The sequence below is a fragment of the Bombus impatiens genome, unplaced genomic scaffold (assembly GCF_000188095.3).
Source record: "Bombus impatiens unplaced genomic scaffold, BIMP_2.2 scf_0082, whole genome shotgun sequence".
NCBI classification, from domain to species: Eukaryota; Metazoa; Arthropoda; class Insecta; order Hymenoptera; family Apidae; genus Bombus; species Bombus impatiens.
The window spans coordinates 60,287-87,094 of NT_176501.1; the positions used below are offsets into that span (position 1 = coordinate 60,287).

At 36.6% G+C, this 26,808-nt stretch overlaps 1 protein-coding gene and 1 pseudogene across 1 annotated transcript; both read left to right on the forward strand.

Annotated features, from left to right (window-relative positions):
- Positions 1 to 126: 126 nt before the first annotated feature.
- On the forward strand, positions 127 to 22,165 carry LOC100748630 (putative fatty acyl-CoA reductase CG5065). Its single transcript, XM_033324931.1, has 9 exons — positions 127 to 241; positions 1,708 to 1,992; positions 2,096 to 2,412; positions 2,519 to 2,766; positions 3,003 to 3,186; positions 3,461 to 3,646; positions 3,740 to 3,994; positions 4,066 to 4,220; positions 21,954 to 22,165. The coding sequence occupies exons 2-8, from the start codon at positions 1,747 to 1,749 to the stop codon at positions 4,142 to 4,144; spliced, it is 1,515 nt and encodes a 504-aa protein (XP_033180822.1). The 5' UTR covers positions 127 to 241; positions 1,708 to 1,746; the 3' UTR covers positions 4,145 to 4,220; positions 21,954 to 22,165.
- On the forward strand, positions 12,411 to 22,113 carry LOC100748752 (annotated as a pseudogene).
- Positions 22,166 to 26,808: the final 4,643 nt, after the last annotated feature.

The window sequence follows — 26,808 nt, forward strand, 5'->3', positions numbered from 1 at the left end:
TCAAAAACCACTCAAGCCTACTTCTTGTTTGATTTTTGAAATAAATATATTAATCAAATGATTCTTGCATAGCATTATCCAGTTGCAGTAGTAGGGCGATGTTATTACAAGTATGAGTATTTACAGGAGCGACACATAGAATATCGTTACAGTACTGTGACGGACGTATCGGTATCTACTATCGTGAAGTCGCATTTTTGTTCGATCTTTGGGAAACAATACACAGTGAAAATACTATCAGGTAACAGGCAATTCCTTGTTATTCTGTATTAAATTGTGTCCTTCACTAACTGTCATTCATTATTACCAATATCATATATATCAAAAACTATCATCGAGTTATTAATTATTACAAAAGTTTAAACGAAGTTTCTGAGTTCTCAAATATTTATTTTGTATTTTACATTTTACGCAGCAAAATGGTTTATTATTGCGATAATTCAATAATTTACAGCCAGTCAGTACATGTAATCGTAATTTTGACAAAACTTGAGTTTATGATCGATTTTTCATAAATTATTGTTAGGGCTGTTTTCGACTTTTCGGGTTTATGAAAGATGAAAATACGCTTCGCGGTGACTACAACAACCGTGCGAGATATTTTAATGATTTTACATCTTAAATGGTAAAATCTCTTGTTTTTAGATTACATATAAAAAAGCCATGAAATGGTAATGGAAATATTATATATTTACGCAATTACATTAGTAAGTTGAAGTAAAATATCCTACATCGTGATAAAATACATTTCTCTTATTTTATTTATCACTTTCTTTAGAAATATATTTGTTAATTATTTAGATGCTGTGTCAAAATATCTCTTTGAATAAGGACATCCTTTTGAATATTTGAACATTCCATTGAATATAAACATCATTTCATAGAAATTCAAGAGTTAAAATGGCTTTATGTTCAATGTTTTTACAAAATTGTTGTTAATTAATTATAATAATTTTCTACACTTGTATACTATATACATGTATTAACATATTAAATCACTATAACACAACTTGTACAATAAAAGGCTTGGTATTGTAAAGATCAAACAGAAAGTTACAAAACTAAATAACGTAGAAATTGATGCACTATAATATACACAAAAAGGATAATATAAAATTATTGCACATTCCTGGAGCTAAGTAAGATGCAAATGGAGCCCAAAAAGAGTGCGCCTTGTTTCTTATACGAACGATCGGTGGGCAGCAGCTTATCTCGTCCAAGTCATAAAGAAGAAGACTATGACGTTCGGAGACATAAACCATTCTGCGCGATGTTTTCTAAAAAAAACCGTCGATTATAGATTAAACCTGTTCACTCATTGAAACCTGTGACGGCATATCGGAAGTATGAGTCCTTTCGCGTCCATAAATAATGAATAAATAAGAGCACATATAAACAATGTTTATACATATTTCACATGTGCACCGCAATCATCTCGTTCACGGATGACACAAGAAAATCACATATGCACTACTTATTCTTGAAGTACTACTAAATTTGGTCGAACACTGTCTCGCATGCACCACACACATTTTCCACACAAATTACCGATCACTGTATATTACAATATTCACACATATATAAATAAAACAAAAAATAAAGAAGCCAAAGGAAACTACAAAAAGGTTGTTTAAGCTTGAGATATTAACCATAATAAATTTTCTACATTATTTTAAAAAATTTTCCACTTCCTATTTGATAATTCAGTGGCAAATATTGGGACTGAAAGTGTGACGATTCTGGAACATGGATACAATCAATAAAGAATCGAATGAAAATTGGATCAACAAAAGGTTGAATAAAATGAATACTCTCGAGGAATTCTACGCCGGTAATGGGATTCTTGTGACTGGAGCAACCGGGTTCGTGGGAATAGGTCTTCTGGAAAAACTGATGCGCGTGTGTCCGCGCATCACTGCTATCTTTATACTAATTCGTCCAAAAACGAACGAAGCGCTAGAACAACGATTTAAGAAGCTGATAGATGATCCCGTTCGTAAATACAATTCTTGTTTCTTTCAATGCTTCAGCCTGTCAGGAACCAAAATGGCTAACTTTCTTTTTTGGAATTGAGCTTGTATCTTTTCGTCTGCAGATTTACGATGGCGTGAAAGCAAAGAACCCATCAGTTTTGAGCCGAGTTTACCCCGTGAAAGGTGACGTGAGTCTGCCAGATTTAGGTCTTTCGCGAGAAGATAGAAATCTGTTGTTAGAAAAAGTAAACATAGTATTTCACGCCGCGGCCACTGTGAGATTCAACGAACCGTTACACGTGGCTATTAATGTGAATACGAAAGGTACTGCTCGTGTCATCGAACTTTGGAATGAACTGAGGCATCCTATTAGCTTCGTCCACGTTAGCACAGCTTTTAGTAACGCGAATCTACATGAGATCGGGGAAAAAGTTTATACGTAAGAATAAGTTATGCGCAAACGTTGTTCCACAGTGGAACAACATGGAATATAATATTTGTAATTATAGCGTGAAGAATATGTTTACATATTATTATCTCCGCAGCACGAGCTTGAAACCTTCAGAGGTGATCGATATGTGTGACAAATTCGACAAAACGTTGATGAACCAAATAGAGGAAAGGATTTTAAGAACTTATCCAAACACATACATATTCAGTAAGAATTTGGCAGAGCAGATTGTAGCAAGCAAGTGCAAAGATCTGCCAGTTGCGATAGTGCGGCCAAGCATAATTGGTGCCTCATTGGAAGAACCATGTCCTGGTTGGCTAGAGAATATTTCTGCAATAACAGGTGTTTTCAGAAATCCTTTAGAATGATAAATGTTCAATACCCCGCAGATTTCAGAAAAGTGGAGTTAATCTTTGGATTTGTGGGAAGTAAAATGAGGGATTTAAACTAGATCATCACTATTATAGTTCAAGTTTGTTGTTGCTCACAATTACGAGAATTCTTTCCAATCTATTTAGCGCTACATATCTGGAAATAGAAAATCACAAATAATTTCTAAACCAATTTAATGTTACCAGGTATCCTTCTGCTAGTCAGTAAAGGATGTGCAACAGCAATACTGGCTAGAAAAGATGCAAGATTGGATGTAGTGCCTGTCGATTTCGTAGTTGACACGATAATATGTACTGCATGGCATGTCACGCTACGTCATGATCACGAAGTTAAAGTTTACAACTGCACGAGTAACGCTAACCCTTTTAAGTAAAGTTTATTACGAATCTTTTTCAACTCATGTAATTCGATTGTTACAATATTCCAAAAAATTCAGTTTATTTAAGTAATGTAGATAATGCGCAAACAAACGTAGAAAAGAAAAGTCCACTTTTGCTCTCAATACTTCAATTTAGAAAAGTAGTGATATAAAATAATATTTATATCAATTCCATAATATATCCCGAGGTACTCGGATGATAATAAACTTTGCATTAAGTATAATTCCAACAAGTATACAAATGTAAATGTTTCAATTGACAAGATGGGGTCAGTTAAAAGATGCCGTGGTGAAGTGTAGCATAGAAACGCCACTGAACGATACGCTATGGTACCCGGGTTGTCCAATGATAGCTAATAGATATATTTACAACGTTCTGAGTGTAATCCCGTATGTTTTGCCTGCATTCGTCATTGATATCTTTTTAAGACTTCGGCGCAGTAAACCAACGTGAGTATTCTCGCGATCCTCGAACAACGAGAACAATCTTTCTGGGATAATCTCTGTCTTCATCTATAATAATAATTAAAAATGATATTTCAGAATGATGAAACTTCTCAAAAATGGTCATAAGCTGTTCACATCGGTAACATATTTCACCACGCACGAATGGACTTTCCAAAGAGATAACTGTTCCGACTTAGCGAAGAAAGTAAAAATGTTGAACGACAGCGATATGGTCAAACTAGATTTACGGGATATGGATTGGGAGAAGTATGTTGCAATTTACCTGATGGGAATTAGGAAATTTATTCTAAAACAAGAGTTTAAGTCAATAGCTCGACAACGGTTAGCAAGGTGCGTATAAAAATATCTTAATATAAAAAAATAGGAACTAATATAAATACATATAATTTCGGTTATTCCAGGTTATACTGGATACATCAGGTCACCAAAATATCCGGTATAATAATTTTACTATGGATAATATTATATTTTGTGTACTGACTATATAAAAGTTACATTTTCTGTTTATATACAATATAAATACAATTTTATGAAGAAGGGACTCATAATCCGGTTCATTTTGTCTTTTCACTCGTCTCATTTCTAAATAAATTTATATTTTGTTGAGAAAAGTTACCATGACCGCTAGTAACTACAAGCTAAGTTGGTACGACTTCTAACGACGCTCTTTTGTCATAGAAGTCGACCACGTGTTAATTAACTAAGTGTATCCTGTGTGTTAAGACGTGTTGTACGAGATGGAGAAATATAGAAAGAAAAATCGAATCTGTGTTTAATCGATTAATTATCAACCCGAAACCTACATCAGTTAACAGGTTATGGGCCCACGGCAGTAAACTGCGATAATAAGGAGAATTATTTTTGAGTTTTTGCGTATTCTGAGACTATCCGAGAAGAGATCACGCCATGATCGACCAGGAGGGAATGGGACATGGAGTGATGTGGACAAGGATATGAACCCGATCCTGAGAAAGGGCAATTATGAATATTGGAACACAATGACGGAAGCCTCGTTAGTTTTCCTGGGCTGCTGGGATGCAGTAGAACCAGGATTTATGGCAGCAGAAAGGTTGAGACCAGACTGCATGAAAATGAACAACAAAGCACGTGCGTACATTCTACAGTATGTTCGCCCCGAGATCCACATCAATGGACATCGTTCTATGCATGCGGGAACTGGGAACTATCGAGAAAACCCCAGCATGGATATCTCCACGTACTGCGGAAGGATGCAGGACCTGTGCGATAAGTTGTCCAGTGTAGGTATAAAAATTGAGGATCATGTTATGGCATGTTTTCTTTTGGCAGACCTCTTGGAGGATGCAAATTACGCGACGTACATGAGAGCAACAAGGATCAATATGGATCTAACCGCGAGGGTCGTGAATCCGATCTTCTACTCGAAGAAAGAAGGATCGATGCTGCTGCGGACTCGGCTGAGAATAACAGCGCAATGGCGGCCTGGAAATAATGGAGGCCCAAGCCTCAACAGAACAAAGATGGCGCGAGTCCAATGCACAGACACCCAAATGACCAGAACTGCTACAAATGTGGAAAACGGGGCCACATTTCGTACCAGTGCCAAGAAGGGAAGGGAGAGAAGGAGGAGAAAAACCAAAGGGAGAAAAGAATACAAGAAGAAGACAGCAAGAAGGAGAGAGAATCAGAAGACAAATCGAGGTCCAAGGGATTTATCTCTACGTTAGCTTTATCGTCCATCAGCCACATGGTAAGAGATGGGATCAGTTACCTTGACTCTGGGGCCTCGAATCACATGACTCCGGACAGGCATCGGTTCGTGGACTTCGCGCCTGCAACCGAGCAGATCAGTAATGGTTCAGATTGGTAAGGGATACCTGAAGGTTAAGCGAAAGAGAACGATCGTTGTAAAGATGACTGTGGCGGTTGGATCCTATCCTTGTCGAACGCTCTATGGGTGCCTGAACTAGATGTGAATCTAATCTCGATCAGGCAATTGGCAATGAAGGGCGTCACCACCGTGTGTACGGGAGATGAGGCCGTTGGAACACTTGATAATGGAGACGTTGTATTCGACTCAAGGGTAGGAGTCAATGTATACTACCTCGAGACAATACCATCTGAAGGGCACGTAGCAAACATCTACGTGGAAAGCGATCAGGAGGTACCTGGGAAAGATGACGGAGGCATTGAGGTCATTGAAGCAAAGGCATACAAGAGTATTGTATCGTGGCACGAGAGATTAGGTCACCTGCATGGAAATGCAATGAGAAAGATCCCTGTGATTAGCGTGAAGGAGAACTCGAGGAAACATGAGGAGCTATGTGGAGTCTGCGTGAAAGGAAAAATGACCAAAGTACCATTTCCGAGGACAGCTCACCACATGTGTCAGCGCCCCTTAGAGATTGTTCACGGATACATTAGTGGCAGAACTCAATGCAAGTCGCTAGGCGTGGGTAATTATTTTGTGACTTTCATTGACGATTTCTCTCGTTTCATGTACGTTAGGATCATCAGTAGGAAGAACGAAGTACTTAAGTGTTTCAAAGAATACCAGATGGAAGTGGAGGCTTTACACCAGTCCAAAATAAGTGCCCTCCAAACTGATAACGGCGGTGTGTACACAGGATAAAATTTTGAAAATTACCTGAAAGAGAAAGGCATCTTAGGACAGGAAGGCCGTCCATAGGAACTCTGAGCAAAATGCGGTTTCCGAACGAGCAAATAGAACCCTGGTTGAGATGTCTAGGCGTTTACTCATCCAATCAGGGCTCCCTGACTATCTGTGGGGAGAAGCTGTGAACACTGCGGGTCACATAAGAAACCTATGCCCATCCGCTGCTATCGGAGACAAGATCCCACTGGAATTATGGAAAGGTGAGGGATGTGACATCCAAGGGGAGATCAACAGACTGAGAGTATTTGGGTGCAGAGTCTGGCACCTGAGAAGTCCAAACGGGGGAAAATTTGATAGCAGGACAGATGAGGGGATATTTGTCGGATACGACAGACAGGTCAAAGGCTATAGGATTTACCTGCCAAAGACCAAGAAGGTGATAATATCTTGTCATGTCAAGTTCGAAGAGAATATGTTCCCCTACAAGAGTGTTAATATGGACACGAGCAATATAAGAAGGAGATCCTCAGAATGATGTGGGACGTAGAAGATTTTGAACTTGTAATGGGAGTTGACTAGACTAACGTCGAAACTCAAAGTGATGGCGAAAACGATGAAGGGAGACTGACCATTTCATGGGCAATTTAACGAGTGAGAATAATCGGGGGGAGGTTGTGAGTGTACCGACTGTGTCCAAGAGGTCGGCAGGATTACATAAACCAAAGACGTGTGATAGTTGCGCTCATGTTGCAACCGTTTGCAAAACTCAAAGCATGTGTGTATCTATGAATGTGTACGAAGCCCTGAGGGGGGGCAGATGCTGAAAAGTGGAATGATGCAATAATGAAGGAGTTAGACAATCTAACAGATAAAGATGTGTGGGACATTGTGCAAAGACCTTTGAACAGAAATGTTATAGACTGTAAGAAGCTGTTTGTCATAAAGAGAGATCCTGATAGATCTAAGGCTAGGCTTGTAGCTCGGGGATTCTGGCCCACTCCAGAGACCTGGAGTAGATTACTCAGAAACTTTTAGTCCAATAATAAAACGCAGAACTCTAAGAATTCTGCTTCCTCTGTGTGCAGAGAATGAATGAGTTTACGAACATATCGATGTGGAGTGTGCATATCTCAACAGTCCGCTGGATGAGAATATATACATGGAGCAACCAGAATTTTTTAAAGTTCCAGGAAAAGACAGGACTCAATATGTGTGCAAATTCAAAAGGAGCCTGTATGGAATGGAGCAAGCCGGGAGAATGTGGTTTAGGTACATCAACAGTATTTTGAAAGGTATGAGTCTGAATCCATGTATGAGTGATAAGTGTGTGTATGTGAATGCGTCCAAGGATCTGATTGTAGCTGTGTATGTGGATGACATTCTCGTGTTTGGAACGAAGGATAGGATCGAAGTGTTCATATCTAGAATTACGGACAAATTAGACGTTAGAATGCTAAGTACAGATACTCAATTTTTATCCATCCACCTGAGTAAGCCAAACAGTACCACTGTCGTATTTGATTAATGCGTACAGATAGGTCAAATGCTGGATCTGTTTGACATTGCTCATGAGGTTGGAGTGTCAACACCCCTTCGATAATAAGTTTTACGAACAAGCTGTGGGGTATATAATGTATGTCGCAACTGTGAGTCGTCCTGATGTCGCATGTGCAATAGGGAAATTAAACCAAAGATGCGCAAATCCCACTGTATCCGATTCGAAAGCAGTGAGGCGGATTTTTAAGTACCTGCCAAAAAACAAGGACTTGAAACTAGTGTAACAAAGGACAGGACAATCTTTGAAGGTGTTTTGTGATTCAGATTTTGCGGGCTGTACGGTAGATAGAAAATCTAGGAGCGGGTATGTCTTCATATTCGCAGGTGGTGCAATATCTTGGTTGTCTAAGAAACAACCAATTATAGCTCAATCGACGTGCGAAGCGAAGTTTGTGGCGATGCAAGAAGCAGCAAGAGAAACTGTGTGGGTTTCCTCACTGTTAAGGGAGCTGGATCAATTATCATATCCTCCTTGCTAGATTTTTTGTGTTGACATCGGGGTTATTTCATGGTCCGAAGATAATGTAGTTGCTGAAAGTTCTAAGCATGCCCAAGTACGTTATTTTTATGTTAAGAACTGCGTGTCGAAGGCAATATAAGATTATATATATACAACTAGTCCCGAGAATATTGCTGACATACTCACCAAAGGCTTAAATAGAGTTAAGACTTAGTATTTTACCAAATCTATGGAGCTTGTAGAAACTACGATCAATGGGGAGAAAAGTTAAGTTGACATGGTCGCTAGTTACTACAAGCTAAGTTAGTACAACTTCGAGTAACGACGCTCTCTTGTTTTAGAAGACGATCATGTGTTAATTGACTAAGTGTATCCTGTGTGTTAAGGCGTGTTGTACGAGGCGGAGAAATATAGAGAGAAAAATCGGATTTGTGTGAATCGATTAACTATCAACCCCAAACCTACGTCAATTAACATATAAATACGAAGCAGTTTGACAAAACACGCTGCGGTTGTGTCGCGTCAAAAATTAAGAAAAACGAAGAAAATCACATACACGAATAGTTTGACGTTTTGATCACGACGGTTGTACGATCTTGATGAGGCTGCATCCGGTTAGTAGATACGACGCTCTGATGAAGACTGAGGCTGACGAGGACTTCCGCCCCAGGTTGTCCATGGTTATTGTCCTCTCGTGGGCGCATATCCTCTGGTATTGCCATTTGTTTACCTTTGCCCTGTTCCATCGGGCACTTAAGGTGTTTTTTGAATTCTTAATAAGTTCAGCCCCATAAGGTTTACAACTTGGGGAGATAGGCAATTTGGACTTTCCCAAAAAAGGAATATGTGTTGTCCAAGTCATAAACTGATGCCACTCCAAATCCCGAACAGTAACTATGATGTTTTTATAGAAACAGCAGATAAGCAATCATAGGTAAGATTCAATGCACTATTATGCAAGACAATGATTATTTATTTTATATTTAAGCGTATTTCATTCTTGTAATATATTGGTGAGTAACTTTATTCAAAAAGTTATTGGAGACCGATGTAGATTGGTCATCTATGAATTCAATTGACATTAAGATCTTATTGACAAGCCGGGCTAAGATTTGAATGGAAAGACACTGATAAGTAGTTAATATATTTATAAACGTATATTTTGAATGCTTATTCGGATGTCCAGTTCGTATTTCTAGAACACATATTCAGCGATGTGGCCGATACTGTATCGATGCTACCGATATCCATTTACGAATTTCAATCTCTTGTGGATACATATCAAAGGCAAAGGTATCGGTTATCGATATTGATTCCTTTTTAATCGATACCAAACTAGTACTGAACTTAAAACATTACGAAAATATCGATACTCGTCTGATAGGGCACGTAAGTTTCGATACAGATTCTTAAAGCTAAAATAGGATGAAACTCGAGAACAAAAAAATCGCGCTTTCTTTTTTACAGGAACGAAAGTAGGTTAGCAGTTTACCTCATACAAGTCGTAGAGAAAAAGATTATGGCATTCGAGAACGTAAACCATCCTGCGCGATGTTCTGTAAGAAAAGTCATAGATTAGACATTAAATCTGCTTACGCAAAACAATCCGTAACAGCATACCGAAAACCGTCTCATTAAATTTTCGAGTAAAGAGGAATAATGTATTCTCTAATCGTCGCGTACGCAGGTATGCCAAATGTGGTCGCTTCGATCGGTAGTCGAGCGGAACGATTCGATGGCGGAGTAAGTGACGCGCATAATGAGAACACAAGAACGGCAACATATCCAATCCAGTTGGCTGCTGAAGCGGGCAAAACTCTCATAAAAAGAAGACTAAAGACACTACACTGACCTCACTAAAAAAATAAAATAGACAAACTCGAAGATGGTAGCCCGCTGGAGCTAGCCATCCACATGTTATTTAGCAATTAAGCTAGAAAAAGTCCAGCTGGACTCCATCGAATGTCCAGCTGGACATATTGTAAAGTACAAATTAAATTATAATAATAAAAAATCGTCCCGTACGCAGGTATGCTAAATGTCGTCACCTAACACAGGACACCAAGAAAGCGCCTAGTGAGATCTCGAGCTCAGCGCGAATTTGCCAATAGGGGTTACACGTAATAATATACACGATGAGATCTTCGCATTGATTAACCGGGTGCTTGGTATTATGCAGGAGCTCTAACATTTCGTTTCTCTTATTACGAAAATCAGCGCTACCGTTACTCGAACGATGCGTGAACGCGGAGATAGCAATGCGGCTGTCGCCCGATTCCGTAAAAATGTCGTGTCGAAATGGCGTAAATACCCCTGCTTTCATCTTTCATTTTTACCGTAGAAGAATCATCGACAGTGCTCCTTCGGTGTGAAACGGTTTAAATTCGCCTCTGGTCTTAATAAATCAATATGTCGTCTATTTCGATTAAGAATGCGGCATGTATCCCAAATACCTTGGAGAGAATCTTTCCATTATCATGTCGTATATCGAAAATCGTTAATTTTGGCAGTGGGTTACCCCGCATAATCTGCTCACGTGTAACAAAAATTATACTATGAAAAACTACAAACTTTAAAGTTACTATGATATAGCGGCACATGAGTCAGAGGACGATGCGAATCGAGAGCGACTCATGTTGTTGTCTTGCCTCGGAATATTGACACCGTTTTAACGTACAAAACGTAACAATAAACAAATTCCGGACAAAACAATATCACCGCTACGTGCAACCGTCAACTGAAGTCGAATTTAAACTTTCCGGTACTCCTCCGACCAGTATGTATAAACGAACGCGATCTTTAGAGTAGTTAGTATCAAGCGAACGTAAACATTACCTAGCGTACGAGTAGCAAGTATTCTTATAGCTAGTGACTTTGAGCGAACGACAATTGACTCTGTATTCTGTATTATATATTTAAAGATATTTTTAAATACATTTCATGACACAAGTATCAACTAGTTTCGTTATTGTATAAACCAACACGTTTAGAGTCCACTACAATGATAATCCAGACGATCACGAAATATAATTTCGAAGGCAAAATGTGATATACTTATACCGAAAAACTGCAAAACTTTGGTAACTAGCAAAAGAAATTCTACCTCTGTCTCAGCGCTGCGCGACGCGGCGTCTCCTCTCGGTGCAACATTTCGCCCCACAATCAGCCTACTTTTATAACTTCACATTTATGCGATATCATTTCCCAACAAATTTCAGGTACCGTTTGATATCGATTCTAAGATGTATGTGAAGAATATGCCATTTTCCTTCGTCTTTTTAAATGGTAAGAGATAGACGAAGAAGTTGCTGATTATCCAGAATTTCACAGGAATGACTTCACTGTAGAAATTTTACCGATTCTGAAAAATGCACGTCTGGCCGAGGATGGATTCGCCCATCTCTTATATCTGAATGCTGATTGCTTTTACTGGAGTCAAAAACTACAAGCACTATGAGAGTATAACAAATGAAACTATACAATTAATTAATGAGCATTATGTTATTAATCGGAAATGTTTTGTGTTTCCCAAGATGCAAATAATCTGTGGAATAATTTGTTGAAACCAGTTGGTAACAAGAGTAGAGCTTACATTAAGCTATTTATAAAATGTCCTACTTCGAAATAACCGTTCTTGATGACGTATAGAAATTCACAGAACAACGAAATTTAAGGACAGTTAGAGAAATTAAAAACAGTTTCTGTAAGTAGGATGTATATTTATCTTGCAATTCAATTAAAAGTATAAGCAATTTGTGTGTATCAATACGGTATAACTATGTATAATGAATAAAAAGAAAGTTGTTTTTCTACATTTCTTTGTTCTTGTACCATAATTCCATAGAGTTATTTCTGTATGACATAGTTTTACAGTCGCAGAAAGATTCTGAGATTTTTGATTGCTTTTGAACCATCCAAACTATTTATTCCAATTTCAAATAGTATCAAATAAAACGAGCAAATAGTTTTTAAATAGATTTTCTAGAAAAACATAACAAGCTGCAGTACCAGATTTAATGTTGCTTTATTTTACTAGACGAATCTACATACAGTCATGTCCTATATACAGTAATATAAATCTCGTGTTCGAGATTCGAGTAGGATAAATTTTCTTTTTCTCCGTTAATTTGAATATGGCTCAAGTCCTGTACCTATGGGTCTTTTCCGGACTCCTCATGTCCAACACACCACCCAATTTCTGGAACGGTCATGTAAGCGCGCTTACAAAAACGCATTTTTCGCTGCTCGAGCTTATTTAATTAATTTCATTAATTTATTTAATTTATTTCAAATATATTTGACGGGTTGCAACAGCAATCTCTCGTTCCCGTTTTATTAATCCTCTACACCATCCACCACAGGTTGTTAAAAATCACGTCCCTGACAACGTGTTCAAAAATCATCAAAATCGGAGAAGATGTAACGGTTCTGTAGTTTCATCAGAACGAGAACATTGTTGTCTTCTATGTTGATTTTTCACAACTCAGTTTGCGGACGTATTTACCTAGCAAAAGTCAAGACCTGTTTGTATGATTGTGATTAGGCCACTTACGACTCATGATAGACAGACAATGGTAGCATGACAGCAAAACACTACGTGCATTCTCCAAGGACTATTTTCTCAACCAGTTAGGAATAAAAACAGTTTGGAAACTTTTTCTAAATAGTTTCTTCTCTAAAGATGTCTACAGACTGCTGGATTACTACAGACAGATGGCTAAAAACTCCTTCAGATTAATTTTTTCTATTCAGGGCAACGAACATATAATTCATTTGGTAATCCTATACAATATAGCTGTTTTCATGTTACAAATCTAGGTGCCTCAGACGTGCTAAATAGCTATGTAAATAAATATTATAAAATAAATATAACTTCTGATAGTATTAAAATCCATCGGTATGAATAAAAGCCATAGCATATTTGTGGAGCTAATTCGACCTTCATTTTAGCGGAATTACTCAGATTCGTGTAGTATCGGGGAAAACCCTGGGTTTAAGGAGGTCTACTTAACCATGGGTCATCCACGTTTGTGGAATATGTGCGTGCCGGGTATGCCGGAGCCATGGTATAAGAGGTAGTCATTAGTGAGTTATCAAGGAATGTTGTCAGCGTTGTCAAGGAGTGCGGTCAGCGTGAAAAAGTGCGTTGGAACCGTTGTAACGAGGGTAGTGAGTGACGAGTGACGAATGGTGACTGCGTGCATATAGACTGACGGAGCATCATACTTGATTTCGTGTTGAAGTGAACGATATCGAAACGATTTCAACCCATGGTATGATTTGTATCATACATTATACATGAATGATTTATATACTTGCAAAACACACAATATAATTATCTTCGTAGCAAAAGAAATATCTCTTCTAGTGAAACCATGCTTTTTGTCGTTTATTATCTTTAGCAACGAGCAAAGTCTTTTTCTGACGTATTGGTTCAATTTTCCACAAAATGCAATACAAAACACCATTTATAATTTTTCTTTTCCATTCACAATCAGAACACTTTATTCTTCCTCAGAATTGTAAAATAAGAAACTAACGTGATTTAATATTTCAGTGCACAAAAAATGTAAAAACATTCATGACGAGAGCCTATTTGAATAGCTTACACATTACATTTCCTCCTTGACGTTTCCAAGAAAATAAACTTACACTGACGCACACAGATTTCCAATGCGAGTATTATTTATTAATTATTACAAGCAATTCGCAACATCATATATCGCGCATTGCAGCATTGTGCAATATATTTTTTATTTATAATTTCCTAATTTTCTCGATATTCTAAATAACCATATATTAAAACATAAAAATTGTACGAAATGATACAAACTAACAAGTGTGAAAGTCTAAAGATTAATTATGGCACTTGTAGCGCGACTGGAATATCAGACAAAAATAAAACGCGCTAGGCCTTGAAAAACCCACATTCTAGAATATGTCGGAGATGAAAGGGCATTGAAGCCCCCCCTTTGAAACTTCGGGATAATCTCCTAACATTGTAATCTAGAGTCTACTATAGCTGTAATTAAACAATCGTAGTTATTCAATCCGATTGTAATTGTTCCAGATTAGTGACAGTGAGCTTTGGCTCGAGGCGACAATCTGTCGCTCAACGTAGCCGCGGTCAAGCGATGAACGCTTTGTCTAACAAAGGCATGGAGTAATTTTATAGCTCTCCTTAAAAAGGAAATAACTGCAACACTCGACAATAAACATTCCAACGGTCTCTGTCCCGTAGCTCGTCACGTGCAGACTCTATTCTGCGAGAAAGATGATTGCCAGATGTCGATGCCTCTCTGCAGTACATGTTCAGCTAGCCCGAGGGCCCACTATAAATCTTAAGATTTAGCTAACTAAAGTCCTTCAAACAGACAAACAGTCTTCGTCCCAACTACGAGAAAATAGAGGAGACCTATTGTTCAACGAACGACGTCTTCCACCAGCAACTTTCCCTCGAGGGCGGCTAGCATCTGTTTCTAACCACCGATAGGGAGATTGACCAATTAGCAGCAACGCCAATTTCTCTTACTTTCGGAACGAAGGCTATCATCGACGAATTCGATGATCTCGTGTCCTCAGACACACCCCACATAGTTTTCTTCTGTGGCATCATCTGAACGGGAAATTAATTCTCTCTCGCGAACTCATCAACTACAGAGTAACGTCTTTACGATCGGAGATTATTTCACGTTTTACCAATAAAGAGTCAGACTTAGATTGTGTGAGAACGTTCATCTATCCTCCCGTCGACCGCGTTATTGAACCTAGGAACCTTATCATTAGTTTCTCCAGTATCTAATTACCACTGTTACTTGTCCAGTTCAAATCAATGTCTTCTCTATTGCATAACGATAATGTGTAATCCAAACGAAAATTCGTTTCACGCCACTAACGCTAATTCTAATGTAAACCCGACATATATATATATATATATATATATAGAAAAGAAAATTTTATATTTATATGTTTTTTCTCTTTTTCTTTCCTTTTTCTTTCCCCTTTTTTATTATTAAAACCTTGTTTTATTTTAGGTTTTACGTACATGTTATCGGTGAAAATAAATATCATGAATGCTACCTGGGATATAACTATATACATATATGCATACGTATTGGTAAGTAGTATGGATGAGATTTGTTTTATTGTTATAAATATATAAGTATATATCATTAATAGGAATAGATATTACAAATATAGCTTGTCTTTGAATATATATATATGTGTGCGTGTAATGGTAAATATGACAACTTATTTTACGAGTCACTTGCATTATCAATGGAGTGTTATAAATATCGCCTACTTTACATAGGTATCGAATCCTTTTTTTTTTTAATTAGTTTGCAGACTTGTAAGAATATGTACATATCTTTCATTTCTTTAGAATTTCTTACTAAACGATGTAGTACCATAATTTTAATTTTTGTTAAAGTTAAGTTCTGTATGAGTACGTTTTACACTAACTGTGTGTTGGTGTTTCAGCAGAATAGGTCGTGCATAATATGAAATGGAATTTGTAATTCACATATTTTTGCCCAATAAACTGTTATATGCAACAAAAAGATCATTAAAATGTAAATATATGGGCAGTCATAGATACAAAGTCAGCTGCGATCAAAGTTTTACGATCAAGGTTTATTAAAATTATTTCTTCCTTGGCTCTGGAGATAAAAAAGTTAATCGATTCATTTATGAATGACGATATACATATATCGACATATACGATTTCGGTAGTAGGGTAATGTTATTAGAAATACGAGTGTCTAGAAGAGTATTATATCGTATATCATTACAGTACCGTTACAGAGGTGACGAGATTTACTATCGTGAGATCGCATTTTTGTTCGATCTTTGGTAAAGAATACACAGTAAAAATAGTATCAGTTAACAGACAATTCTTTATCATTCAATCATGTTTTTTATTAACTGTCAATCATCACTACCAATCGTTTGTATCAAAAATATCATCGGATCATTAATTATTACAATAGTTTTGAGGTGGAATGGATGAGGACCAATGATGATTGTAACTCATTTCCTTGCGATCGCGTCCGCTTATTTATGCTGGTCGGGGGAGAGTCGGAAAATTCGAATTCGTCTTTATTCGACGGTTGTATGTAGCAGTGACATTGTTTTGCCCGGAGTTTATTTATCATTACGTTGCATGCGTCAAGGCTGTGTCAATGTCCCGAGGCAAAACAAGAACACGAGTCGCTCTCGATTCGCTTCATCCTTTGACTCCTGTGCCGCTACAGTTTAAATGAGGTTATTGAACTTTCGAATATTTATTTTGTATTTTACATTTCACGCAGTAAAACTGATTCATTATTGTGGTTTTTCAATAATTTACAACCAGTCAGTAGAGATAATCGGAACATTCGCTTTCATGTGATAGTTGGATGAAAATCTGGCTATATTCTGGCAAAAGTTGAGGTTAGGAATGGTTTTTCATAAGTTATTGTTAGGACATGCTTTGATTTTGCCGGTTTATGAAAGGTGAAAATACCTTTTGCGGTGACTATGTCATGTCGGAGACACAATAAATCACGAAACCGATATATCACCGGTGATCTTGCGTCGCAGTTCGGACATTTCACGAATAATGTGAAGAAATTGAACTTTGTATATGAAAATAGAATTTATTATGCAAATCCAACCGAGTGACGATTCAAAGTGTTACAGAATGATTCAAAGTATTAGAAGAGACTAAGGCAAAATATTTTAACAGACTGATCCGAACGCTTACTTTGGAGGGTTTTAATACTGTGGTTTTAGTCCCTCTGGAGGGGTTGTCGTCTGGAGTATCTCAGAGACGCTTATTCCGTTACTATTTGGTTATTGTTTCGATGTCTGTGATATGGAGGATGTGTAGCCTATCCTATTACTGTTTCTGAGCGGGTGGTCTTGAGCGTGTAACAACTATATTAACCATGCGAGATATTTTAATTATTTTAGAATTTAAATGGTAAAGATCCCTTGTTTGTAGTAAAATAAATTGAAACAAACACAAATGAACTGAAGTAAACGTATGTAATATTGATTAGATATAAAAGAAACCTTGAAATGGCAATAGGAAGATTATATCTAAGATTATAATTTCAAATAAAATATTGTACATCGTGATAAAATACATTTTCCTTGTTATATTTATCACATTCCTTATAATTATACTTGTTAATTATTTAGATTCTGCGTAAAAATATCTCCTTGAATACGAACATGAATATCATTTCATAGACATTCAAGAGTTAAAAAGATTTTATATTTAATATTTTTACAAAATTGTCGATAGTAATTATTTAATTGTAATAATTTCCTTCTCTTGTATACTATATGTACGTGTGTACAATATTTAACGTATCAAATCTCTATAAAACAACAATTTTTCTAACAAACGGCTTGGTATCGTAAAGATCAAGCAGAAAGAAAATTAGAAAATTAAATAACGTAGAACGTAATGCAATATAATATGCATAAACATGATAATATAAAAAAATATATACATATATACAAAATAATACAAATATATAGATATAAAATAACAGATACATACATAACAGCAAATAAACATATATAATAAAATTACAGAATATATGAAAATCATAAAAAACATATAAATGTAATATATGACACATAATATGTAAAAGTTTTATGTTCTGGTTGATTTCATTAATCAAAGTAAATACTTTATCATATTCATCAGTCTGTATAACCTTCTTTATTCAGATAACAAGAAGACAAAACTGTACGGATAATGGAACAATCGCTTTGATATGAAATTTCATTTATTCAAATACAGATCAAGATTGATTGATAGTTCCATTAAATACCTATGGATTCCATATCTTCTTGGTTGCTAAGTCACATAATTCTTTCAACATAAGTAACTGCAAAGAGCTACGTTCCTTTTTGTACTTTGAACCATTGAGGCCATTTCTCGAATGTCAACCAGTTCATTACGTTAGTACATTCAACGTCTGTAATTGTGGCTTTTCCAACACTACGTATTTTTGCTAATTCTATTATACTTATATCACTTTTGAGTTCTTCTTTTGTTTCGATAGCTAGAGCACTATTAGTTTCATACTAAAATCTTATAATCAGAATTCACTGAACCCAATGAAGGAAAGAATACATTAGAATACATTGTACACGAACGCTAATAAAATATGTGCACAGTAGGTATTGGAAACGGAAACGGTCATCATTTATTGGAAAGTGCTATGTTGGGATAATAAATCGTTCTTATATTAGAAAATTGGGATAATGGGTGCTCGGATTAAGGGGGAGCGGCTTTAATGGAAGCTCCACTGAATCCAGTGTACTTTGCTATAAATTCTTGAAGTTAAAATAGGATGAAAACCTAGAATAAGAAGATTGCGTTTTCCATTTCGTTCCTTAGTTATTTACAATTAAAGATCGACTGAAATATCACTGTGCGGAAGCAAATTTCCTTACACGAATGAAAACTGGTCAGCTCAAACAGCGGGGTATACAGTGATCCTCAAATCGAACGATACGTGAGCGGCAGATTACCACGTACGAGTCGTAGAAAAGGAGACTGTGACATTCGAAAACGTAATCCATCCTGCGTGACATTCTCTAAGAAAAATGATCGATTATATGTTATATCTATAACTCTATATCTATAATATACTCTATATCTACAATATACTCATTGAAATCTATAATGGTATATCGGAAATATGAGTCATTTTGCCTCCATAAATAATTAATAAATATGATAAGGCATAAACAATGTGAGGTGCGATAGTGTGGATGATAGTGCTACTGCTGGCATAGATGGCGCTGGGGGTACTGCTGCTATTTCTTCTCATTTAAGAATTGCGGAAAGAAAAATCGGACTACGGACGCCGGGATTTGAACCCGGGTTCCGAACGTTTGTAACCTAAGATGCTAATCACTGTTGGCATCGAGTGCCGCTACAAATGTTTATACAACCATCATGCATTATATATCTCAATCCTCTCGTTCACGGATGAACACAAAAAGATCACATATTCATTAAATATTCTTCAAGTGCTACTAATTGTAGTTAAACATTTGCTCGCATGCTCCACACACATTTTCCAAGCTAAAGGAAACTACAAAAAGATTGTTTAAGTTTAAGATCTCAACTATAACAAATTTTGTACATTATTTAAAAAATTTGTCCACTTACTATTTGATAATTCAGTGACAAGTATTGGGACTAACAATGTGAAGATCCAGAAACATAAATACAATCGATGAAGAAACGAATGAAAATGAGATCAATAAAGGGTTGAATAAGCCGAATGCTCTCGAGGAATTCTATGCCGATAGTGCGATTCTTGTGACTGGAGCAACCGGTTTCGTTGGAAAAGGTCTCCTAGAAAAACTGATGCGCGTGTGTCCGCGCATCGCTGCCATTTATATTCTAATTCGTCCAAAAACTGACGAAACGATACAACAACGATTTAAGAAGATCATAGATGATCCCGTTCGTAAATATTATTCATGTTTCTTTCAATAATTAAGCATGTCCGGAGCTAAATAGATTAACTTTCTTTTCTGGAATTGAGTTGGTATTTTTTTGTCTTCAGATTTACGATGGCATCAAAGCAAAGAACCCATCAGTTTTGAGCCGAGTTTACCCCGTGAAAGGTGACGTGAGTCTGCCAGATTTAGGTCTTTAGAATCGAGAAGATAGAAATCTGTTGTTAGAAAAAGTAAACATAGTGTTTCACGCCGCGGCCACTGTGAGATTAACGAGCCGTTACACGTGGCTATTAATGTAAATACGAAAGATAGTGCTCGTATCATCGAACTTTAGAACGAACTGAGACATCCGATTAGCTTCGTCCACGTCAGCACAGCTTTTAGTAATGCGAATCTACACGAAATTGGGGAAAAAGTTTATACGTAAGAATAAGTTATACGCAAACATTGTTCCATGATTTACAAATATTATATTTGTAATTATAGCGTAAAAAATATGTTCACACATTATTAACTTTGCAGCACGAGCTGGAAACTTTCAGAGGTGATCGATATGTGTGACAAATTCGATAATACGTCGATCAACCAAATAGATAAAAGGATTTTAAAAGCTTATCCCAATACATACACATTCAGTAAGAATTTGGCAGAGCAGATTGTAGCATGTAAGAGCAAAGATCTGTTAATTGCAATAGTGCGGCCAAGCATAATTGGCGTCTCTTTGGAAGAACCATCTCTTGGTTGAATACAGAATATTTCTGCAGTAACAGGTATTTTCATCAATCTTTTACAAATGATAAATGTTCAATACAGATTTCCTCAGATTTCAGAAAAGTGGAGTTAATCTTCGGGTTTGTGAAAAGCTAAATGAGAGGATTTCCACTAGATCATTATTATCATAGTTCAAGTTTGTTGTTGCTCAAAATTACGAGAATTCTTTCAAATCTATTTCGCGCTGCATTTCTGGTAATATCAATAAAAAATCACAATTAAATTCTAAACCAATATAATGTTACCAGGTATCTTTGAGCTAATCAGCGGAGGATGTGCGAGAGTAGGACGAAGTAGGAGAGATACAATTGGGATTGGATGTAGTGCCTGTCGAACTCATAGTTGACACGATAATATGTACTGCATGGCATTTCACGCTACATTGTGATCGTGAAGTTAAAGTTTACAACTGCACGAGTAACACATGTCTTTTTAAGTAATATTTACTAATGTAATTCTAATGTTAGTGTGTTCCAAAAGTTTCAATTTATTCAAGTAATGTGGACAATGAAAGTCAAACAAATATAAAATACAAAAGTGCACTTTTGCTACCAATACTTCAATTGCGATATAATATAATATTTATTTCAATTTCATAATATTTCCCGAGATAATCGGATAATAATAAACTTTGCTCTAAGTATAATTCCAGTAATTGTAATAATGTAAATGTTCCAACTGACAAGGTGGGGTCCGATGATAGATGCTATGGTAAAATGCAGCATAGAAACCCCACTGAAAGATACGCTATGGTATCCAGGTTGTTCAGTCGTAAGTAACAGATATCTTTACAACGTTCTGAGCGTAAGTCCGCGTGTTTTGCCTGCGTTCGTCGTAGATATCCTTTTAAGACTTCGAGGTAGTGAACCAATGTGAGTATTCTATCGATTCTCGAACAACGAGAACAACCTATCTGGGATAATCTCTTTATCTATAACAATAATTAAGAATGATATTTCAGAATGATGAAACTTCTCAAACGTGGCAATAGGATGTTCATATCACTACAATACTTTATGTTGCATGAATGGACTTACCAAAGAGATAACTGTTCCGAATTGGCGCGGAAGGTAAAAATGTTAAACGACAGCAATATGGTCAAACTAGATTTACAAGATATGGATTTAGAGAAGTATATTGCAATTTACCTGATGGGAATTAGGAAATTTATTCTGAAGCAGGAATTTAAGTCAACAGTCCGACAACGATTATTAAGGTGCGTATAAAAGTATAAAAAAATAGGAACTAATATAAATACATATATTTTCTGTTATTTCAAGCTGTACTGGGTACATCAGACCACCACAATATCTGTTACAGTAATTTTGCTATGGATAATATTATGTTTTCTATACTGACTATTTGAATGTTATTTTTGAACAATTTTGAACAATTTTATGAAAAAGAGGCTCATTATCCGTTACATTTTGTCTTTTCACTCGTGTCGTTTCTAAATAAATTCATTTATGACATTGCTTCATAAGGATGTATGTATTTATATGCACACGGTTTTTGATTTATAAACAATTTATATATGATGATTTCTTTACACCTCGATGTTTGTAGTAAAATAACATTTGCGAACGTTTATACCACATCTTTAAATGTGTGTTTAAAGATCATTCCTACATAAATATTCTACGACATGTGTTTATGTAGTGCTAAACAACAAAATAATTATATAGAGAAAAGTAGTAATATTTACTACTAATAATTTGTATATTAAGCCTGTTCACTGAAAATAAATATTCTTCCGTATAATGATAAAAACTTCTTTCATCCTCCACCAAACAAAAGTCATGAGATAATAGCTCGGTAGCAACATCAATTTACTATTGAAAAGTTCACTAAGTAATTAACAATGATGATAAAGAATAAATATCTTTTAAAATAAGGTAATTCTAAAGTAATACTTTTCTGAAAATCCTCCATTTGTCCTAAAGGCTCAGTTAGTTACAAAATTGTTTGTTCACAAACCTTGTAGGCCTTTGACCAGTCAGCGTTAAAATATATAACACTATCGACGAAATAGGGAATAGACGTGACAGTTAGAGCTGGATAAAATATTATACATAATATATAATATTATCAAATAATAGTTAATAAATAGTGTACGTAGAAAGGCGATGTTTGGGGGGGGGGCACCTCCAATACCCTTGACATTCTCATATGTTATTAAGGTTATCAGGTTCCAGTCCTCGCTCGTTGTTCGTTATAAAATTATTGAAATATCTTTCATAGAAAGAACGTATTTTTTCGACACTGCGTACATATTTAAGGAGTCAGCATGTTGTTTGTACGTGTTGTGAACTAATTGCATTTATCATTGTATTCTGACTTCTTCTGTCGAGATTCTTCTTCTATATTCTATATCTTCTTCTTATGTATTACTCAATATCACTATTCACAGTCAGTTTATCGTGTAATCAAGCAGTAACTTACACAATTTCTAGACGAAGAGTTTCACGAAATTTCGAAATGCGTTTTTTTATTTGGAAGAATTTTACAGTCAATTCTCATTGACAACTATAAGTACTATAACTTAAATAATAAGTGTTTAGCCTATGTTTGATTCTAGTTGAATCTAATGCTTAAATCTAAAGGGTAATGCCTTCTTAGCCTGCGGATCTGATTCGTCGTATCAAGTAATTGAGTAACTAGTGTGTTTTGGTGGTAGTTAATTCTCATGTTATATCTATTACTGAATTTGGATATTTCTTCTTTAACTGTAGATATCTTAAGGTCGCGATGTATTCTTTCGTTGGTAACATACCAAGATGCATCTATTAAGGATCTTAGAGTTTTTGATTGGAATCGTTGAAGAATTTCTATGTTGGAATTACTCACTGTTCCCCATGGTTGGATCCCATAGGTCCAAACAGGTTTTAATATTGCTTTGTATAGCATTATTTCATTCTACACACTTAAGTTGGAGCGTCTGCCAATGAGCCAGTAGAATTTTTTAAATTTTGATTTAAGTTGTTTGGATTTATCCATGATGTGTCGTTTCCATGTCATTCTTCTGTCCATCAAAATGTGTTTTCACGAATTCGTTAGCGCGCGTCTTTTATTATTACAAATATCGAACAACAAACGGGTGAAAATATTTAACGGTTTCTATCCCTTTGCAAATCATCTTATGGAAGGTTTCTAATTTCACACGTCCTATTTTGCAGATTTTTCCAAAGTCTACAGTTGTCAATCTAAGCTTTTTTCTGTAACATCATTATATTTCTTTCTAGATGCAAAAAACTTACTTTTCGTACTTCCGTGCCTCTTCTTAGCAATGACATTCAACCTCTCACAAGTTTCAAAGACATACATTTCGTTTCTAATGACCTTCCGGAGCATCTTATATAAGAAAATGTAAAGTTCGAATGCTCGGGGCGGCCAGGCGGTCCTTCGTTACCTTCGGCTGTGGAAAGAGAAATTGTAGATAACGACCATAAATGGTCTGTGGTAAATTACTATGGGTTGGATGCTAATTTTGCTATAATTTTGTTTACTAATTTTGTTTGATGCTATAATCACGTGAAATCATAGAATATCACAAACTACAAGAATGTTTACAATTTTTACGGTCATGCATGTGCCACGTCAAAAGTCGTATGGACCTTTTTGTCTTTCTTTTTTAAATAAAGTTTGACATCTCAAAGGGGGATCGAGAGTTTACTGCGTACGATAAACTTCGCTTAACTTTGCAGAAAATATCACTATTTTAATTGTAAAGTGTTACTATAATTTTTTCGCAAAATAAAAAAAAATTGAAAACAATGTTACGAATCAATTTTATTAAATTCACTCTTTGAAGAACAATACAAGAAGAACCCATTTCTGGTGGTTGGGAATGGCTTTTATAGTCTTGCAATCGAAAAAGTGGGGTATTCGTTCTAAGAACTTCGTGGTTTTGATGGGCCATGTTCAGATAACAAAGGAGTTTTGTCAGATGCGCCACACATGCTTGATGACTCCATTTAATGTAGAATCGACGAAAACAAAAATTATACTATAATTTCGAAAATCCGAATTCCAGCTGATATATTTTTTATAGGAATTTTTTAACTTTATGAATGGGAATTTAGATGAAAATGTTATTACCTTATGTATGTTATTACCTTCTCACACAGCATCAACAGCGATAAACAGCTAGCACGTGCCAAAGTACCGGCATCAGCAAGGTAATTATGTGTTTAGCCAGAGTATGACCTATCATCAGTAGAAACTAATACTGTAAGAAGAATGCAGCAGAAAGGACTTGTTTAAAAAAGTGAAACTAGAATAATACTTCCACAAAAACTACATCAGCCGAAACCCTATTAATTCCGGAAAGACACCCGTAGAATCGAAGATTGGAGCGTCCACAAAAGTAATCACGTACCAAAACTCCACGCTATCATGGAATAATCCTTCATGTGATAATTAGCCCTTGATAATCTTAGTATGAATAAGGGTAGCCACTTAGAGATAATAGTCAGTCAGTTAAAAATTTGTCTACATTTCAGTTCTTTATTTGTCGAGAGTTCGGTTATTGAGTTTAGTTCAGTTCTTGAGTTTAGTTATTCATTTCAGATATGGAATTCAGTCCAGTTAATAGAAATTTTGTCAAGAGTTAATTAAAAATTTATCGCGAGTTAATATCACGTTCAGAAGAACGGCAGTATTTGCTTAATCGAGAATTGTTTCTAATCTAATCTTCGAGTATTGTCAAGCAATAAACCCGAGCATTTTATTAATCATGAACGATTCATACAGTGTTTGAACTGCACTAATTTAATACGATAGTCCAAGAGTGCGGTCGACAATATATATAAGCAAGGTGAGAAGCTAAACATTGTAACATTTTCTTCTTCTTCATGAATAAAATTATTCATTGACTATTATTGTCAACAATCAAGAAGATATTGAGAATATTTTATTCATTCCAAGAAAACTGTAATCTTCCCCGTGCTGGTAGTCCTAGACATAGTAAGTAAGCCGAACCATGGAGTTTACTTACCAGTCGCATTGATACGCTAGTTAATGCTACTCATACGGTTATGAATTAGAATATCAAGGATACAAGAATCTGGAAATTCAAAATAGTGTCGCGCTTTAGAATGGTACGACAAGCTTTTGCCTTGTTTCAAAAATAACGAATAAGAATCGAATTAATCGAAACAAATTAACGACTATTTCTGGTGGCAGCAACTGTTTTGATTTAAACATAACTCGAGAAATTTGAGATTCACCATCTAAAGTAATACATAACGGTTACGAACATCGAAGATCAAGACCAGATCGCTATCGGAGCAATGGCTATCCCAAATCCTTTTTCTATCCATTTTCCTTTCTCGCAGTCCTATCCTTGACATTCGATGTGAGATTCTAGGCGTGGATGCTGACTGCTTCAGGAAGATAAAGCAAGCGTAAAAACCCACCCGAGAAAGGGAGCGGGACGGCGATGTAGGCTTAATACATGGCATCGGTCCGACCGGAAGACTTCGCGGGTTAATAACCCGCCAGACCTGCATCAGCCGCTGCTCGGAAATGGACATGGACGGGACATGGCCGCGAGACCGTCAGGGCTGTAATTGTTCGGAGCTGCTGTCACGGCTCGTCCTTTCTCTTTCCTGTAATCTTACCACATTCCCCTTTCCAACCCTTCAGGGGCCGCGATTCCGCTAGCGGCTCGTTGTACGGTGGGAGCCCCGCCTTCATCCGCCGGAATACCAGGATGACTCTATAAATGATCCCTAACCTTATGATCCCTCCCTCACTGGGAGGTGACTGATGAGTGTATCAGTCATTAACGGCCAACCTCGTGATACCAAGTGGTATTAGCCGTCGATCGACAAGCAGCTTTACTGGGAGCTTCACGTTTTCCGCTGAAATTGGAGGCCACCGGAGGCTTCGGTCAAGGGGGAAAGGCAAATGACCCAGTTGATGTTTGATTCTATGAAAGCCAAAACTACAACCAGGATTCGAAGCAATGACGACAACAGCAAGCATACAATAACGGAAACGAGAAGGACCAGAAAGGAAACGACATCGGCGGAAGCGATATTAGGTTCTCCGATCCCGGTGACGACAGAAAGAACTGCTGACATTGGTGTAGCCTCAGTGGGAGTTTCAAGGAAGCGGATATCATCGGAGGACGAAGAATCTACTGGTAGTAATGCCAAGACTGATGCAGGGAGGCAAAATTGCCTTGGATGGTTGACCGCAATGGTCGAAGCCATAGGGCAGAAAGCTTCTAGGGAGGAAGCCTTGCAGTACCTCGGGTACCTCGAGCTGGGACAC